General features: G+C 48.9%; 5 protein-coding genes across 5 annotated transcripts; 1 reads left to right on the top strand and 4 right to left on the bottom strand.

Moving 5' to 3' along the window:
• Window positions 1–204: 204 nt before the first annotated feature.
• N7533_011019 (ankyrin repeat domain-containing protein) lies at window positions 205–2523 on the bottom strand (the record flags this gene model as incomplete). The annotated part of the gene is made up of 1 exon (XM_057107669.1): window positions 205–2523. The coding sequence occupies one exon, from the start codon at window positions 2521–2523 to the stop codon at window positions 205–207; it is 2319 nt and encodes a 772-aa protein (XP_056955047.1).
• A 37-nt stretch (window positions 2524–2560) lies between these two features.
• N7533_011020 (ankyrin repeat domain-containing protein) lies at window positions 2561–4700 on the bottom strand (the record flags this gene model as incomplete). The annotated part of the gene is made up of 2 exons (XM_057107670.1): window positions 2561–3791; window positions 3883–4700. 2 exons carry the CDS (start codon window positions 4698–4700, stop codon window positions 2561–2563), a joined length of 2049 nt encoding a protein of 682 aa, XP_056955048.1.
• A 60-nt stretch (window positions 4701–4760) lies between these two features.
• On the bottom strand, window positions 4761–5756 carry N7533_011021 (uncharacterized protein; the record flags this gene model as incomplete). Its single annotated transcript, XM_057107671.1, has 1 exon — window positions 4761–5756. One exon carries the CDS (start codon window positions 5754–5756, stop codon window positions 4761–4763), a length of 996 nt encoding a protein of 331 aa, XP_056955049.1.
• Window positions 5757–9706: 3950 nt separating this feature from the next.
• N7533_011022 (uncharacterized protein) lies at window positions 9707–11211 on the bottom strand (the record flags this gene model as incomplete). The annotated part of the gene is made up of 4 exons (XM_057107672.1): window positions 9707–10135; window positions 10232–10628; window positions 10727–10893; window positions 10954–11211. The coding sequence occupies 4 exons, from the start codon at window positions 11209–11211 to the stop codon at window positions 9707–9709; spliced, it is 1251 nt and encodes a 416-aa protein (XP_056955050.1).
• Window positions 11212–12865: 1654 nt separating this feature from the next.
• N7533_011023 (uncharacterized protein) lies at window positions 12866–13341 on the top strand (the record flags this gene model as incomplete). Its single annotated transcript, XM_057107673.1, has 2 exons — window positions 12866–13019; window positions 13097–13341. The coding sequence occupies 2 exons, from the start codon at window positions 12866–12868 to the stop codon at window positions 13339–13341; spliced, it is 399 nt and encodes a 132-aa protein (XP_056955051.1).
• Window positions 13342–15284: the final 1943 nt, after the last annotated feature.

Raw genomic sequence — 15284 nt, forward strand, 5'->3', positions numbered from 1 at the left:
CCACCACCACCTTCGATATTCCCACCATTGTCGAGCAGCAACTCGATAATCTTCAATTGGCCTTGGCGTGAAGCAGCCTGGAGAGCGGTGCCATATATGCCGGCCTCGGCACCCACATTGGCGCCGTTGTTGAGCAGCAACTCGACAACCTCCAAATGGCCTTCGCGTGAAGCAGCCTGGAGCGCAGTGCCATACTTGCCGGCCTCAGCATCCACACTGGCCCCGCGCATGATTAAGAGCTCGACAGTGTCCAGGTGGCCCCCCCCGAGAAGCGGCTTGAAGGGCGGTCCCGTGGCCACCACCACCTTCGATATTCCCACCATTGTCGAGCAGCAACTCGATAATCTTCAATTGGCCTTGGCTTGAGCCAGCCTGGAGCGCGGTACCATATATGCCGGCCTCGGCATCCACATTGGCGCCGTTGTCGAGCAGCAACTCAATAATCTCCAAATGGCCTTGGCTTGAGCCAGCCTGGAGCGCGGTGCCATATATGCCGGTCTCAGCATCCACATTGGCGCCGTTGTCGAGTAGCAACTCGATAATCTCCAAATGGCCTTGGCTTGAGCCAGCCTGGAGCGCGGTGCCATATATGCCGGCCTCGGCATCCACATTGGCGCCGTTGTCGAGCAGCAACTCGACAACCTCCAAATGGCCTTGGCTTGAGCCAGCCTGGAGCGCGGTGCCATATATGCCGGTCTCGGCATCCACATTGGCGCCATTGTCGAGCAGCAACTCGACAATCTCCAAATGGCCTTGGCTTGAGCCAGCCTGGAGCGCGGTGCCATATATGCCGGTCGCAGCATCCACATTGGCGCCGTTGTCGAGCAGCAACTCGACAACCTCCAAATGGCCTTGGCGTGAAGCAGCCTGGAGCGCGGTGCCATACTTGCCGACCTCAGCATCCCCATTGGCGCCGTTGTCGAGCAGCAACTCGACAATCTCCATATGGCCTTGGCGTGAAGCAGCCTGGAGCGTGGTGCCATACTTGCCGGCCTCAGCATGCAAACTGGCGCCGTTGTTGAGTAGCAAGTCGATCTCCAAATGGCCTTTGCTTGAGCCAGCCTGGAGCGCGGTGCCATATATGCCGGCCTCGGCATCCACATTGGCGCCGTTGTCGAGCAGCAACTCGACAACCTCTAAATGGCCTTGGCGTGAAGCAGTCTGGAGCGCGGTGCCGTATCTGCCGGCCGCGGCATCCACATTTGTGCCTTTGGCCAATAGCAGTTTGACAATCTCTAGGTGTCCTCCGTGAGAGGCAGCTTCAAGAGCGGTGTCATACTTCATGCCCTCGGCTTTTACATCGGCAGCCTTGTCAACCAGTAGCATGGCGATCTCCAGGTGGCCATTTTTTGAAGCTGCGTATAGGTCGACGCCGAGGTCGGCCCCCTTGGCAATTAACAAGTCGACGATCTCTAGGTAGCCTTCTTCTGAAGCTGCGTAGAGCGCGGTGCCATATATGCCATGCTGGGCATTGACATCAGCTCCTTGAGTGAGTAGTAGCGCAACGATCTCTTGGTGGCCTGCGTGACAGGCGGCTTGGAGAGCGGTCCCGTGGCCACCATCATCTTCGTCGATATTTGCGCCGTTGTCGAGTAGCACCTCGACAATCCCCAGGTGGCCATGTATTGACGCAGTCCAGAGTGCAGTTCCGTACTTCCCACCCCCGACGTCCACATTGGCCGCTTTCACAATTAACAGCTCGACAATGTCGAGGTGACCTCCGCGAGAGGCGGCTTGAAGAGCGGTCCCATAGTCACCATTGTCTTCGATATTTACCCCGTTGTCCAGTAGCAACTTGACAATTCCCAGATGGCCTTTCCGCGACGCCGCCTGGAGTGCAGGACCATATCCTCTGCTTTCGGCGTCGATATTGGCTCCTTTGGTAACAAATAGCTCGACAATGCCCAGGTGGCCTCCACGGGAGGCGGCTTGGAGGGCGATGCCCCATATCCCATTCTTGGCGTTGATATTTGCGCCGTTGGCAATCAGCAGCTCAACGACCTCTAGGTGGCCTTTTAATGTAGACTGTGGGAGTGCGATGCCTTGATTGCTACTCGCAAAGTTAGCAACGGTGGCTTTGGCGAGCAACAGCTGGACGATCCGTAGGTGGCCTCCCCTTGAAGCGGCGTGAAGCGCGGCGCCAAATTGCCGATCACCAGCGTTGGCATTAGCCCCGCTGTCAAGCAGTAACTCGGCGATATCCAGATGGCCTTCTCTTGAAGCAGCATGGAGTGCCGTGATATCCATCCCGTCCTTGGCATTGATATCAGCTCCCTTGGCAATCAACAGCTTGACGACCTCTAAATGACCATTTTTAGAGGCGGCGGTGAGAGCACTGGCCTCAGCAATACAAGCGTCAGCATCGGCTCCCTTGGCGAGGAGCATCTCCACGATCTCTATACTGCCTAACTCGGAAGCTAACTTGAGCGTGGTTCCCTCCAGCCAAGTGTTCGGATTGACATTGGCCTCCTTCTCGAGTAAAAGCAGAACAATCTCCTGGTGGTGTTCAATTAGAGCGGCCATGAGGGCGGTTCCATATTTGCTGCTGTCGGTGCTGACATTAGCCCCCCCTAGCAAGCAGCAGCTCCACAGTATCTAGGTGGCCTTCGTGAGAGGCGGCATAGATTGCGGTACCATAACACCCACCCTCGGCGTTCACATGCGCTCCATTGGCGAGCAGCAACTCAACGATCGGTAGGTGACCTCCGTGAGAAGCAGCCTGGAGCGTACTGCCATACCACCCACCCTCGGCGTTCACATGCGCTCCATTGGCGAGCAGCAACTCAACGACCGGTAGATGACCTCCGTGGCAAGCAGCCTGAAGCGCGGTGCCATACTTCCCCCCCTCGACGTTGATCTCTGCCTCTTCAGAGAGCAAAAGCTTGATGATCTCCCGGTGACCTCCATAAGAGGCGGCTTGGAGCGCGGTACCATACTCTCCCCCTTGAGCATTGACTTTAGCCCCCTTAGAAAGTAATAGCTTGATGACCTCCTGGTAGCCTTCTCCTGAAGCGGCCTGGAGCGCGGTACCACACTTTCCACCCTTAGCATTTATATCTGCACCACTTGAAACTAAATTTTCTGCAGTCACCTTCAGACCCTGAAGGCATGCAAAATAAAGCGGAAGTGCTTTAGGCTCACCTGGGTCGTCATCCCACGGCTCCTCAGGGTTGAACAATCTAGCCCAAAGACTAAACTTGAACTCATCTCGAAGAAACGCTGTTGCCGCCTGCACGACGAATCTGGAACTTTCGGCACCCTTGGCATACTCCATCCATGTCTCTGCTGCATACCTTGCCAATGGAAATCGTGTCCTTATAGCAGGTATCTTCATGATAGGTATCTTGTCTGCTTGCAGGCTTCCCAGGTAGCTTAGGCATGTTAGCGTAATAGTAGCCTTAGGATCCGGTTTAGTGAAGTCCGCCCCATCATAACCCATAAGATACTCCTTCACTGTGAAATGAGCCAGTTGTACTTCCATTGCTCCGCTATGTTCCGAGGCCTGCACTAGTGACACTAAGCCAGGACAGTACGATACGATATCCCGTTGATGTCGAAGTCGATATCTTGCCTCAAACAATCCGTCATCGGGGCGTATCGCTACCACGTCAATAGCTTCACCGAGTGTCAACGGCCGTTTTGAGTAGACCAGGAATTGTAGCAAGCGTATTGCCTTCTTCTTGCGTCCTACTGGGATCTTCTCAAGGATTCTGGCATATGTTGCGTTTAAGTCCTCCGGCAGAGAGTGAAGGGTAGCCTCGATTTCCTTAAGGTCCAGACAGCCTTCGAGGCTATCTAGCTGACAGGCTGCCCATCTGAACCTAAATAACGAGCGTCAAATCTGCCTAAGCCCATCCGATCCGCGAGATATACATGACTTACATTCCATCCGCTTTGCTTTCGATTGCATCCTTGATTTGCCTCAGTATATCTGGAGATGCGGCCCACCTTTTAAAACGTCCACCCTGGTCTAGTTGGGCCCGGATATAGGAACGAATGTCGGCGTCCACACACTTCTTATTCAGAAGAAGGCAAGCTCCTTCCCCAACCCATTCGTGAAAATTACGCTCAATTTCTTCTTCGGGCCGACCTGTTGCTATAATTTGAATGTGCGAGAGAGCAGGGATAAATTCTCCCATCCATGCCAGCAGCAAACTCCTCTCTGAGCACTCATCCAAGGCGTCTAGCACAATAAAAAGCTTCTTGCAAGCCCGCATCATGCTTTTTAGACATATAGACAAGATATCAGTGTCTGGTTGCCTTTGCCCATTATTATAGGATGTAAACAAGCTATCGAGGTCTTTTTGAGACCCCGGCTGTGAGCTATAGAGCTGGAATACAAGCGAGCGTAGCATATCATCCAATTTCTGCTTTCGAATATCGGTGAAGTCGAAAAAGAAAGTGAGCGTTACCGAGTCTTTCATCTGCTCAATATGGTCAAGGATGGTAGCACTGAGTACTGTCTTGCCACATCCTGGCATTCCATAAAGCCATAGATGTTTACGCAGACCGAGCTTCCACTCAGTAAAGGAATCACTATCAAGGAACCATATTCCAGTTCCAGTGTGCCGAGATTTCCTTGCATGATTGACATTGGTAGAAGGGTCGGCAGGCGAAAGCCAGCGCTTAATGCTTGCAGCGTGTCTATGGGCCCTTATTGCATGAGTATCCGTCTTGATTCCATACGATGTTTGCTGCATATCAAGGAGATTTCTTTGCACTTTGTAATGTCAGAATAGCCGGCCGCTATTGGATTTGGTTCACTGACTATTGCCTAGGACTTCGCTCACTCTCCTCTCTGATTCGATCTTGTTTGGTGGGATATGGCGTAATAGATCCTTTGCATACGCTGCGGCCGCCATAGCCGCAAACCCCTGCCATTGCTTGTTCTTGTGCGTGTCAGCATAATCGCAAATTCCACGTATAACTAGGCAAGGAAAATGGTTCATCAGCCCGGCTGCCTCCATCTCGAAACATAAGACGCCCTTCTCTGCTGCTACTTTGTCTCGAGCCTGCGCGTCCTTCATCAGCTGGTTTGCCGATGCGATTAACCCGTAGTGGATCACCGGGTCATCCTCTTCCTCATCTCGTGGGCTTCGCCACACCAGTGTTGATGGATCATCGCCGCAGACTTGGTGGCAGGATCCGTTTGAGCCCTGATGCAAGTGATCCGGTATATATAGCCTATCGCTATCGGCAGGCGGGCGAGAGTACTTTTTCCGCAGCCGAGGCTTTTTTTGAAGAACTTCTCTGATATCGTTCTCAAGCCGATGACCATCGGCCTCATATCCAGATCTAAGCCCAGACACTGCAGACCGCAGCACAGTAGGTGGTTGATTTAAAAATCCCGTCTCCAGAAAAGCGCGATCCTGTATCGCCTTGCCGAAGTCGTACTGGACCACGCCGCCCTTCCCATCGCGCGGGCTACTGACCACAATGTCGCCGAGGCGGACGTCGTGCTGCTGACTTGGCGCACCGCCCCCGATGCCGACCATTAACCCGATTCGGATATTAGAAAAGGTGTGTAGCATGTCTTTTGCAACAGAGGCAGCAGAGACTAAGCCATATTCGCCATCCGGCAGAACGGCGATGACAACATTATAATTACCCATCCTGCCCAAGGCATACGAGTTATTGTCATTTTGAGCGACTTCTGCGGGAGGGTCATGTTTTTCATCGAAAAAGGCCTGGGCAGCAACGGACTCTGTACTGATGGCGCAAACCCATCCGATCGTGTAGTTTTGCGGATCCGACATGCTGTAGATGTGGTTAAGGGCGGTGGTACCGTCCTTCTTTGTGAAAAATGGTCTGTAACTAGGAGATGAAGGCTCTGCTGCTAAATATAAAGCAGGAGATGCTGCGTCACTGCAAATCTATAGGATGGTGCGAGACGTGGGAACGTGGGTGGGAGTTCAACAGAACGGGTGTTCCCGTGCTGAGAGATCTGGATCCTCTGACTTGCGATTGGCAGACGTAATACGTGGGATGTGGCCACAGCAGTCACACTGATGAGAGCCTCGATCAGCTAGCGCTATCACGTGTAGGGTAGCAAGCGGCAAGCCACTTGGGTGACGACCTTGCCAACCCCGCAGAACACGGGAGTGACCTCTAATTTAGGCTATCTCCTATTTGCGGCCAGGGATGTGGGGTGGCTGTTCTTAGCAGCCGTAGTATCTTTCATACATCACGTAACATGATTGTTCCATCCCGTGTATTTGCCTTAACGTAATTCCCGCCTGAGCGAGACACCCGGCCGACCGAGACACCCATCACCATTAGAAAATTTCAAAATCCATTATCTCAACCAACGCCTATTAATTCAACTAAATGTAGCGATTTTTACATGAATTAATCCTGTGGCCAATCTCCCTACACCCACTACACCTAGGTGGGGCCCTAGTAGCCGGCCTATCTGCCTGAATACGCAATTCGCCCTGCGTATGTGATTCTACCATAGGTGCTTCTGCTGGTAAATCTAGCTGCGTAACTAGCTGTAGGCCCTCTTCGACGGTCAAACCCTCTTCACAGGGTATCTGTTTATGCGACCGATTACGCTTCTTGACAACCTTCTCATTCGCTGCGCGTAGATTCGCATTATCTTGCGCAAGTAATGCGGTGTTATGTAGTGACAGGTAGTGGCCCTTGATAATTCGATCCAAGATAGTTTTTGATGGGCTTGGAGGACTATTTGACCGTCACTTTAGTAGGTCCTTTAACATAGAAGCTTGCTTGAATAGCTGAGTAACGGTTCTAGGTGTTTTTGGTGTGAGTTGACTAGATCTGCTGCTTGGCCGGCTGCGTGGTGGTGAAGGTGTTCGTAGAGAGATATTAAGCTTTGAGAGTACTCTTTCTGCATCAATTGGCACTAAGCCACTAGCTGCGAAGCTATTCTGAATAGTGCTTGATTGAAAGGCTTCTTGCCGCGCGCGTTGGTAGTCTTCTAAGAAATCGAATTTATCGATATGATTATATCCCCTGCGTGCAAGATCACTTATAAAGCGACTATATGCACGCTTTAGCACTGCAAAACAGCCAACATCTAGCGGTTGTAATAGATGTGATGAATGTGCAGGCATACACAGAGGTATAATATTGTTCTCTGCACATAATCAGTCAAATTAGGGGGTAAGGTGGCTACCATGGCCATCAAGAATTAGTAGCCGAAATCGACCACGTACACGCGAATTCGTTAATGGGATAAATAGCTTTTCTAGCCAGCGCAGGCCAATCTCATCGGTAGTCCAGCCATTATTAGATATTTCAAATCGCCAATCGCGTGGTAGATTATCAAACCAACCAGCAATAGCGACTTTGCCTTTGAAAATCACACATGGCGGTAGCGAATAGCCATCTGCACAAATTGTTTCAATAGCAGTGACCCATTCACGATTTCCTGGCTGTAGTATTGATCGCCGACCATAGTATTCAGCTCGTGTGACCACTTTCTGCGTAGATATAAGACCCATTGCAAATCCTGTCTCATCAAAGTTGTAAATATCCTCAGGTTGGATACCATTCTCATCAATCACGCGTTGTACGGTCGCAAACCAAGCTCGTAGCGATTTTAGGTCTTCATTTAGTGCGCGCTGGTAGTCATAGCGTTTCGAGAAGCGTGATCGGATCTCATCGCGTCGATTTATAAAGGTTGATGACCAATTCTTGCCAACAGTAGGCGGAGGGTAGCTACCACGCGCAGCTAGTAGGATATTAGCCATCTCTCGTACAGTAGCCGGCCGAGGTGCTGCTCCACGTGATTCCATAGAGAAAATCCATTCAACAAGTGAATATTCTTCTAATTGGGTCAATTTATAGCCGTTTGGGCGTATGTCAACGCGTGAAAGGCGTCCTTGGGCGCGGTGATGTAGTGTTGAAAGCGGTATTTCGTATAGCTTTGCTGCTGCGCGAATAGACTTGATTCGGCCATTTTGAAGATCATCAAGGGCTAATAAGATCTTGCCCTCTCGATTGGCCAATTTCTGCGAGGATTCAGAGCGAATTGGTGGCATGGTAGGTGGTTGGAGCTGGCATGCAGGTAGGAAGACGCGATTTTGGATGGGGTGTCTCGGTCGGCCGGGTGTCTCGCTCAGGCGGGAATTACGTTATTAGTAACCTTATTAATAATTCCTCCTTTCTGCCACCAAGAATTCCACCTACATTCGAATATCTCCGGGTAGCATGATTGTAATGATATTAAAAACCAATTCAGGTCACCAGGTAGGTGGAATGATGTACCCTCGCTTTCATTGCACAAAACAGTGGCTATGTGCAGGTGCCAAGGAGACTAGTGCTTCAGATGGTCGTAGACCAGCCAATGATGTATGCTTGGCGTCAGCTTGGAAGGTCAAAGCGCGATCCTTGCATGACAAAGTATGATTCTCACCCAGCTCACCCCGTTCTCACCCTGTCTATTGCGCACTCACCCTAATCACCCGAGTCGCGCGACGCTAAAGCGGCGCTCACCCCATTCTCACCCGGGCGGCACCCACCGCACTACCTGCTGTGTTTTAGCCCCACGCCAAATGGTCGGGCTAGCCAATAGTTTAGTCTAGCCTGGTGGGGAAATAGCTGAACGCCGCTTTTCTGTCGCGCGACCTGGGGTGAGAAGGGTGAGTGCTTTGCGAGAAAATGAGGATCTGGGTGAGAGTCACCCTCGGTCGCGCGACTGTTGTGCGGTTATTTTTAGCCGGGCAAAAAGATGAAAAGTGATTAGCTTGTAACAACTACAGATACTTTCGTCCTTATAAAACCCCTCGGTATTGTGGTAGAATATCTCCAGAACCCTATCCTACTTATCGAATTCGATAGCAGACCACCGGATCCTGTTACCTATATTACCTACCTTAACCTAATAATTCCCATAAGGAGGTACTAGCAAGTTCAGTCGGAGACGAGACCTTGTAGGTGTCCAGAATTGTGGGTGGCAAATAAGAGTATGGTGCATAGCCAGTGCAGGTACAAGGGGGAAGATATTTGCTTGCGCATATCCTGACCGAGGTGTCTGCCGGCTTTCAGAAGTTCAGGTTATTCCGGAGTTTTGACACAGCCGCAGTAAGGCCTTGTTATCATCGCGGAAGAATACAGTGCCAGCAAGTTTGCCTCGCCCACGGAATTGGTGGAAGCTAACCACTACGCAAAATACTCTTTAGAAGTGATGTTTCTGCTGATTCAGGGTCTGGTGACCTCGATGATTTAAATTCCCCTCCTTCGCCAGGCTCAACTCTAGGACATACCTTCCCACAGCCTCTTATTTCCAAACAATTTATATCTTCATCGCTTTTTAGCTACGCCTCTCGCTCTGATTGCCTCAATATCAGATTTCATCTCTTCCATTCCCCTTCCTTTCTGTGGATCCGGTCCGATGGCCATTAAATCGTAACCCCGTGGCTGGTAACGATTGCCGTTTGAGCCTGAGACATAATGCGTGCAGTAATAATTGGTGATTCGGAGTTGATGACGCGATGTGGAATTTCCTAGCGGATGGTGAAAGGAGAGCTGGTATATAACAACAGGGAGTCGTGGTGAATGAAGATTAGCCCGAGTTGGAGAAGTGCCGAGGCTGTGGGGATTTGATGAGTGATCAACTATTTCCGATTTCCGCATAGTGCCTAAAGGGGTTAGGGGTATCTCTTTGACTACAACAACTTTCCGATTATATTTGTACTCTGATAGATCAGAAGACTGCTCAGTATACATACAATCTCACTGCTCAGAAGGCTCCCTTCAATCCGCCTGTCTTTGCTTGAGAAAAGGGGCAGGTAGCTACGCCTCTCGCTCTGATTGCCTCAATATCAGATTTCATCTCTTCCATTCCCCTTCCTTTCTGTGGATCCGGTCCGATGGCCATTAAATCGTAACCCCGTGGCTGGTAACGATTGCCGTTTGAGCCTGGAACCTTTCCCCCAAAGACTCTGACCATGAAAGAGCCCGGGCCCCATTTGGACCAGAATGTTGGCTTGATATACCATGGCTGAAGTCCTTTTCTTTCAAAATTGTACAGGTTTGTTTCTGGGTTTGGCATCCCATGCACCAATTTGACTGCAGCCGAGTCAGATCGAGGAAGGGTCAGATTTCGTAACAACAATTTGCGCAGGTTTCGGATAACGGAGAGCACTATAGAAAAGGGTAGACTAGGGGACTCAATACTGGATTTTCTTTATTAGTAATCGTATGATTTCTCCGTTTGAAATGTTGATATCAAGAGTGGTTTTTACCAGAGGCTAGTTCGCATCACATCATCCAGGTCGGCACCCAGAATTTGTCTTACAAGGCTTCTCGCGAACCTAGGGAGTGATGATAATGCCGAGTCAACATAAACCCTGACATACTGGTCATTTGTCGCCGTGGGTTTTGCAACCTCTTCTTCATAGCCAACAGTCCACTCTTGTAACTCCAGCCCGAAGTGCAGACCATCTTTCCAACCTTCGGCTTGTGAAGGGAGGGGATCGAAAGGTATTCCCATGTCCTCTCCAAGATTCTTATGGAAAATACCAAGGGCACATTTCTCAACATCTGTTAGGTTGCGCCATTCCTCTCTTTCAATGACGTTGAGAATCTCGGCGAGACCATCGCCCAAGGTGTGCAGGAGGTCTTGATCAGTTATCTTGTTTGCACGTCTATAACGGTCATGACTGGCCATATGAAAAATCAGCAAGAGTATCGAAAGCTTAATGGGTTACCCAACCAGCATCAATGGAGCCTGCATAGTTGGATAGGACTTTTTGCGTACAGGTAATTCATTCTTGCGACGGCTGTCATATAGCGATCAGAATCTCTGGGCTGAGATTGAGACTCACGTAGGAGAATCTCGGTATCGACAGATCTTTTCCCCGCATTCCTTCTATTATTCTGTCCTGTGACCGCAAAAAGCTTAGACATAGTTGGGATGCCTCCGGCCTATGTTGAAAACACCAGATTAGCGAGACCTATATTAGCGTTTATTTTTTTCTTTCATACCTTGAGCAGGGCAATTCTCCGGGCCTTGGAAAAAGCGTAAGGAAATTCAAGCTCTTGCAATTCAGTAATAATTGAATGTGCCTCTTTGGTGGTCATACTAGACAAATTTCTCTTGCCAGGCCCAAATGGAGCCTCAATTTTTGCCCTGCGGCGGTATCTCAGTCTTCTAACAATAGCAATGTAGCTGATTAAGATAGCAGCTGCTGTAATAAAAATGATGTTCCATGTAGAGTGTTGGAATTCGGTCATATCAAACATCTTGTAATTGGTCATCCTATTCACCTTTCTGTTAGCACCGTCAGCGTAAGCAATTGGTCCTGTCACACCTTTGAGGTATGGAGTAGATTACCCTTAATTGAAAGAACATGAATAGACCGGGAAACTGAGGATAGCGTGATTCCCAGGTAGTAAGGCAGGGTAGCTAGGGTGGTTTAAATAATTTAAAGTGCACGAGAACAGGCCATCGTTACCGAGGTTAGCATTTCGTTGGGTTAGAAGCTCAACAAAATTTGATCATGAGTATGAAATATGAGCCAATCATGCTGCAAATAATAGTTGGGCTTCAATTTGCTTGCCAGGGATACAAGGTTGTCAAGTATGATGATAATATAATCAACATCATCACGGGTGGGGGTCTTTCGGCACGAACTTCTGATATTTTCTACTGAGGCTCCATAGTGGAAGATTGCCGGAATTGCGCAACCTCTGAGCGCACAGGTTCGATTCTCACAGATAGCGTCCTTAAATCGGGACGCCGTTGAGGATCACTTTGGCGTCTGGATAGGCGGTGAGCAGCAATAAAATGGACAAGGAGTCAACCACAGCCTTGTTATCACCGATGAGAATGTCGAACTCTACATTTTTGTCGGTGATACAAATCAATCGCGGGAAGGGGAAGTAGCGCAAGAAAGAAGAGACGTTTTTCTGCTTGTGCATATCCAAGCACAATTGACGACTGCGTCTCTCCTGATAAATTCATTTCTGTGTGTGGGCGCTCTACAGAAACCTTACCCTCTTCCCAATCAGCCTTTACCGACATCGCAACTGGGCCCTTAGAGCAGTATGCTTCTTCAAGTCTCTCTTCTCTCTCTTCATGGAAGCTATGCTCGATTTGGATAGTTGCTATGCGGCCACTACTTTCCCAAGCAGCCCTGGACCAGTCACTCCAGTCACCCCAGTACGGGCAGACACGGTTGAGACAATGGATCTTGAGTCGGCGGCTAGGTCAAAACCATTGATGACACGAGCCCAGGACGAGTCTACCACAAGAAGTTCGAAAATGTTTTCTAGCCGCAAACTTTCATCGTCACCGGTGCACTTTTCAACTTGTAGTCGCATTTACACATTACTCTGTAATTTGGTGTGATCGGCTTGACCGTGTGATTAAGTCGGCCGTGGAGTACGGACTAGTGCTCCAACAGCAAAACAGCTTGCTTTTGAAAAGTCCGCAGTTCCAAAAAAAACCTTTCCGACGTTGCCATGATACAACTCGATGGTGCCTTCAAATGACTTCAACCTACCCCCCTTTTTTTGTATGTGAGACGCACTATTGAGTATGGCCGAGCAGATACTTACAGAATTAACCATGATTATCACAGACTTGTAAGGTCATGTAGTGGCATATTTCCTAAATAGGTAATAGTTCCTGTTATGGCTGTGTTGCAGGGGAATTAGGCTTGTGGGCAAACCACAGTGATGTGCCATGCACGAGTTTGCGCACCTTGGGACCACATGCGGGGCTCACTTGATACTATACTGGGGGCATAAATAGCACCAACTGGGATCGTCACTAGTACAGAGCGACCCTGGGGATATCTCATTGAAAAGTATTCGCTGTACACTCTAAATTCCTCCAATCTTCCCATGCAAGTATTCTCCAAATCCCAAAGCAACGCCAGCCCCCCACGCCACCATGGCCACGGATAGCTTTCCCTCAGAAATGATCACCGTCTACAAGACGTTTTTCCTTACCTTCTACAGTGCAGTTGACTCCATGGATGATGAGGCCGTAGCCGGCTCATTCACTGAGAGTGGGACATTTGTTCTCGGTACCAAGAAGGCGACCGGTAGGAAAGGTTATTTTCATTTTCATTCTCCTTACAACTAGGCTAGACGCTATCAAATGAGTACTGATCTGTTCTAGGGATTCTTGCACTGCTTGCCTCTCTTCGAAGACTTGTGAAGTCTCGGACGCATCATTTAGACCAATTTTTTATTAGGTCGGACTCGGAAAGTGTCATGATGAATGGTTCCGTTGGATACGGTCAATATGATGGTAGTATTGTGGCCACTGAATGGGCCGGGTTGGCTCATCTAATGCGGGTGCGTGAGGATACTGTGCGGATGGATAACTATCAGGTTTATTTCGCCAGCGATGCAACTTTTTAGAAGGGGCTGAGGTATTTAAAAGCTTGAAAGCCAACAAGTGACGCGAAAATAATTTGATGGGATAGGTGTGCAGGATAAACCTTCCTTCTGTTCTGATTCAACCTTCGTTTGTTAGGTATTATGGAAGATCTCTTTGGAATCTACGTACCCTACAGTATATGTGTGTGTGCGTAGTTCATTTACGCTGACCCCTCGCTAAGTTAGTTTAGCCAACTAGACCAAAATATGAATCCGTATCCGGTCTAGTAGGCTGTGACTTATAATCCAACTGGTAAGATGATGGATAGGATCTAGGAGGAGCTATATCAAAATGCTAGCAACAGAGTGATATTGAAAATCTTAAACTAATATACCCCCTGAGCGGGAGTGTGCTATTCACACATCCCGAATGCCACGTTACCATATAAGGCTAGTGAGCATCAGGGAGGACAACCTACTATCTAGTAAGGCCTCAGCGGTATTGAAGACTGCTGAAACCTCAACACCAACTCGCTAAGCGATATGCAGCCTACAGCAACTATACGTACATGTGTCTTGCGTCACTTCTTGAACGAACTTGGAGCCTGGTTGGGGCTTGCCTTGGCCTCGTAGCCGTTATTTGGATTGCTGCCCTCATGGTCATTAGGACCCGAGGAAAGAACTCATGCCGCAGTTTGATTGTTGTGCTTAGGTAACAAGCGAAGAAGGTGAATCAGTTCAAAGGAATCGTTGGAAATCGAAGCAAATTAATGCATACCTGGAAGGATCCCATAATGGCAGCATTGGTTCCAAGGCTAACGAAGCCTTAAAGGCCAGACGATAATTTTAAATCGGACTCTAAATAGCAATTGACGAAATCGCCGTTTGTCATATCGGTAGCCATCCAACCGCTCGAGTTGACCATTTAACCTTTTCGATCTACTGTCGCGATACAAGTTTATTTTTTGCATGGGGCACTTACAACCTCACAATTTGTAGTAGTGAACGTTGACGACTTCGATAAGTGAATGAATAAGAATGACTCATGAGAAGCCCCTAATCCCCAAAGGCTTGAAAGAGAGAGAAAATCGCAGAGACTTTCTTCTTCATTTCATTCCTATTGCCCAGGTAAGCTTCGCATCATAATACAGAAGGTCGGACTTTTGAGAGAATTCCCCTGCGCGCTTGGCAGACTTGACTGGCAATATTTGTGTTGAATGGGTGTCATATTCGCCGGAAGGAGCGCCGCTGTAAGCACTATGCAAAGCTGACGAGAAATAATCTGACATCGGCCCAGGCATGATAGAGCCGTGACCCGTTGTGAATTCCGGGAAGGGTCCCTCAATTCTGTACAGGGGCCAACACTGCAACAACCCTCGACGGCCCAAGAAATTTGGATGGACGCAAGAATGGGTATTTTAAACTTATCATCGTACATAAGTAAGTTTCTAAAGGGTTTCGTGCATCTCGCAGCCGACGGAGAATTCTATTGATACGCTTCTTGGGCTTCTCCAGATTCTCGTTTCACTGATTCTTACGAACTTCCTTTAGAGATGTCTAAAGCGGCAAAGAAAGAGATTCTTTCAACAAACAGAATTGACATCAAAATCCCAACGGAGCTACATTATGAACACCCATAGAGATGCGCAAAAACAGAAAAGAGCATCGTGCCAAAGCCATCCTTTGACTGCGAGGCTCCTATAGAAGTTTTAAAATTGGCTAAATGGCTGGTACTATTGAACCATGCACTACAAGGGGTTTGACTAGGGCAAGTGGCAAACTTGCCATGAAGCCCGTATGGTCAAATTAAAATATTCCAAATTTGTTGATTCAAATTTCCCACCGAAATTGTTTCTGGGTCACAGAGTCCGAGATAAAAAAAAATATGCCTTATTGTATGTGGGATCTGGCTCTATGGATGATGCACTGTAAGAATGTTGAGGAATAAATCCTAAATGTTGGGCGTTGAGTTGCCGAGGTTGCGC

The sequence above is a fragment of the Penicillium manginii genome (genome assembly GCF_028828005.1).
Source record: "Penicillium manginii strain IBT 31320 chromosome Unknown utg000008l:1.0-3226943.0:1.0-3228205.0, whole genome shotgun sequence".
Classification (NCBI taxonomy): domain Eukaryota; kingdom Fungi; phylum Ascomycota; class Eurotiomycetes; order Eurotiales; family Aspergillaceae; genus Penicillium; species Penicillium manginii.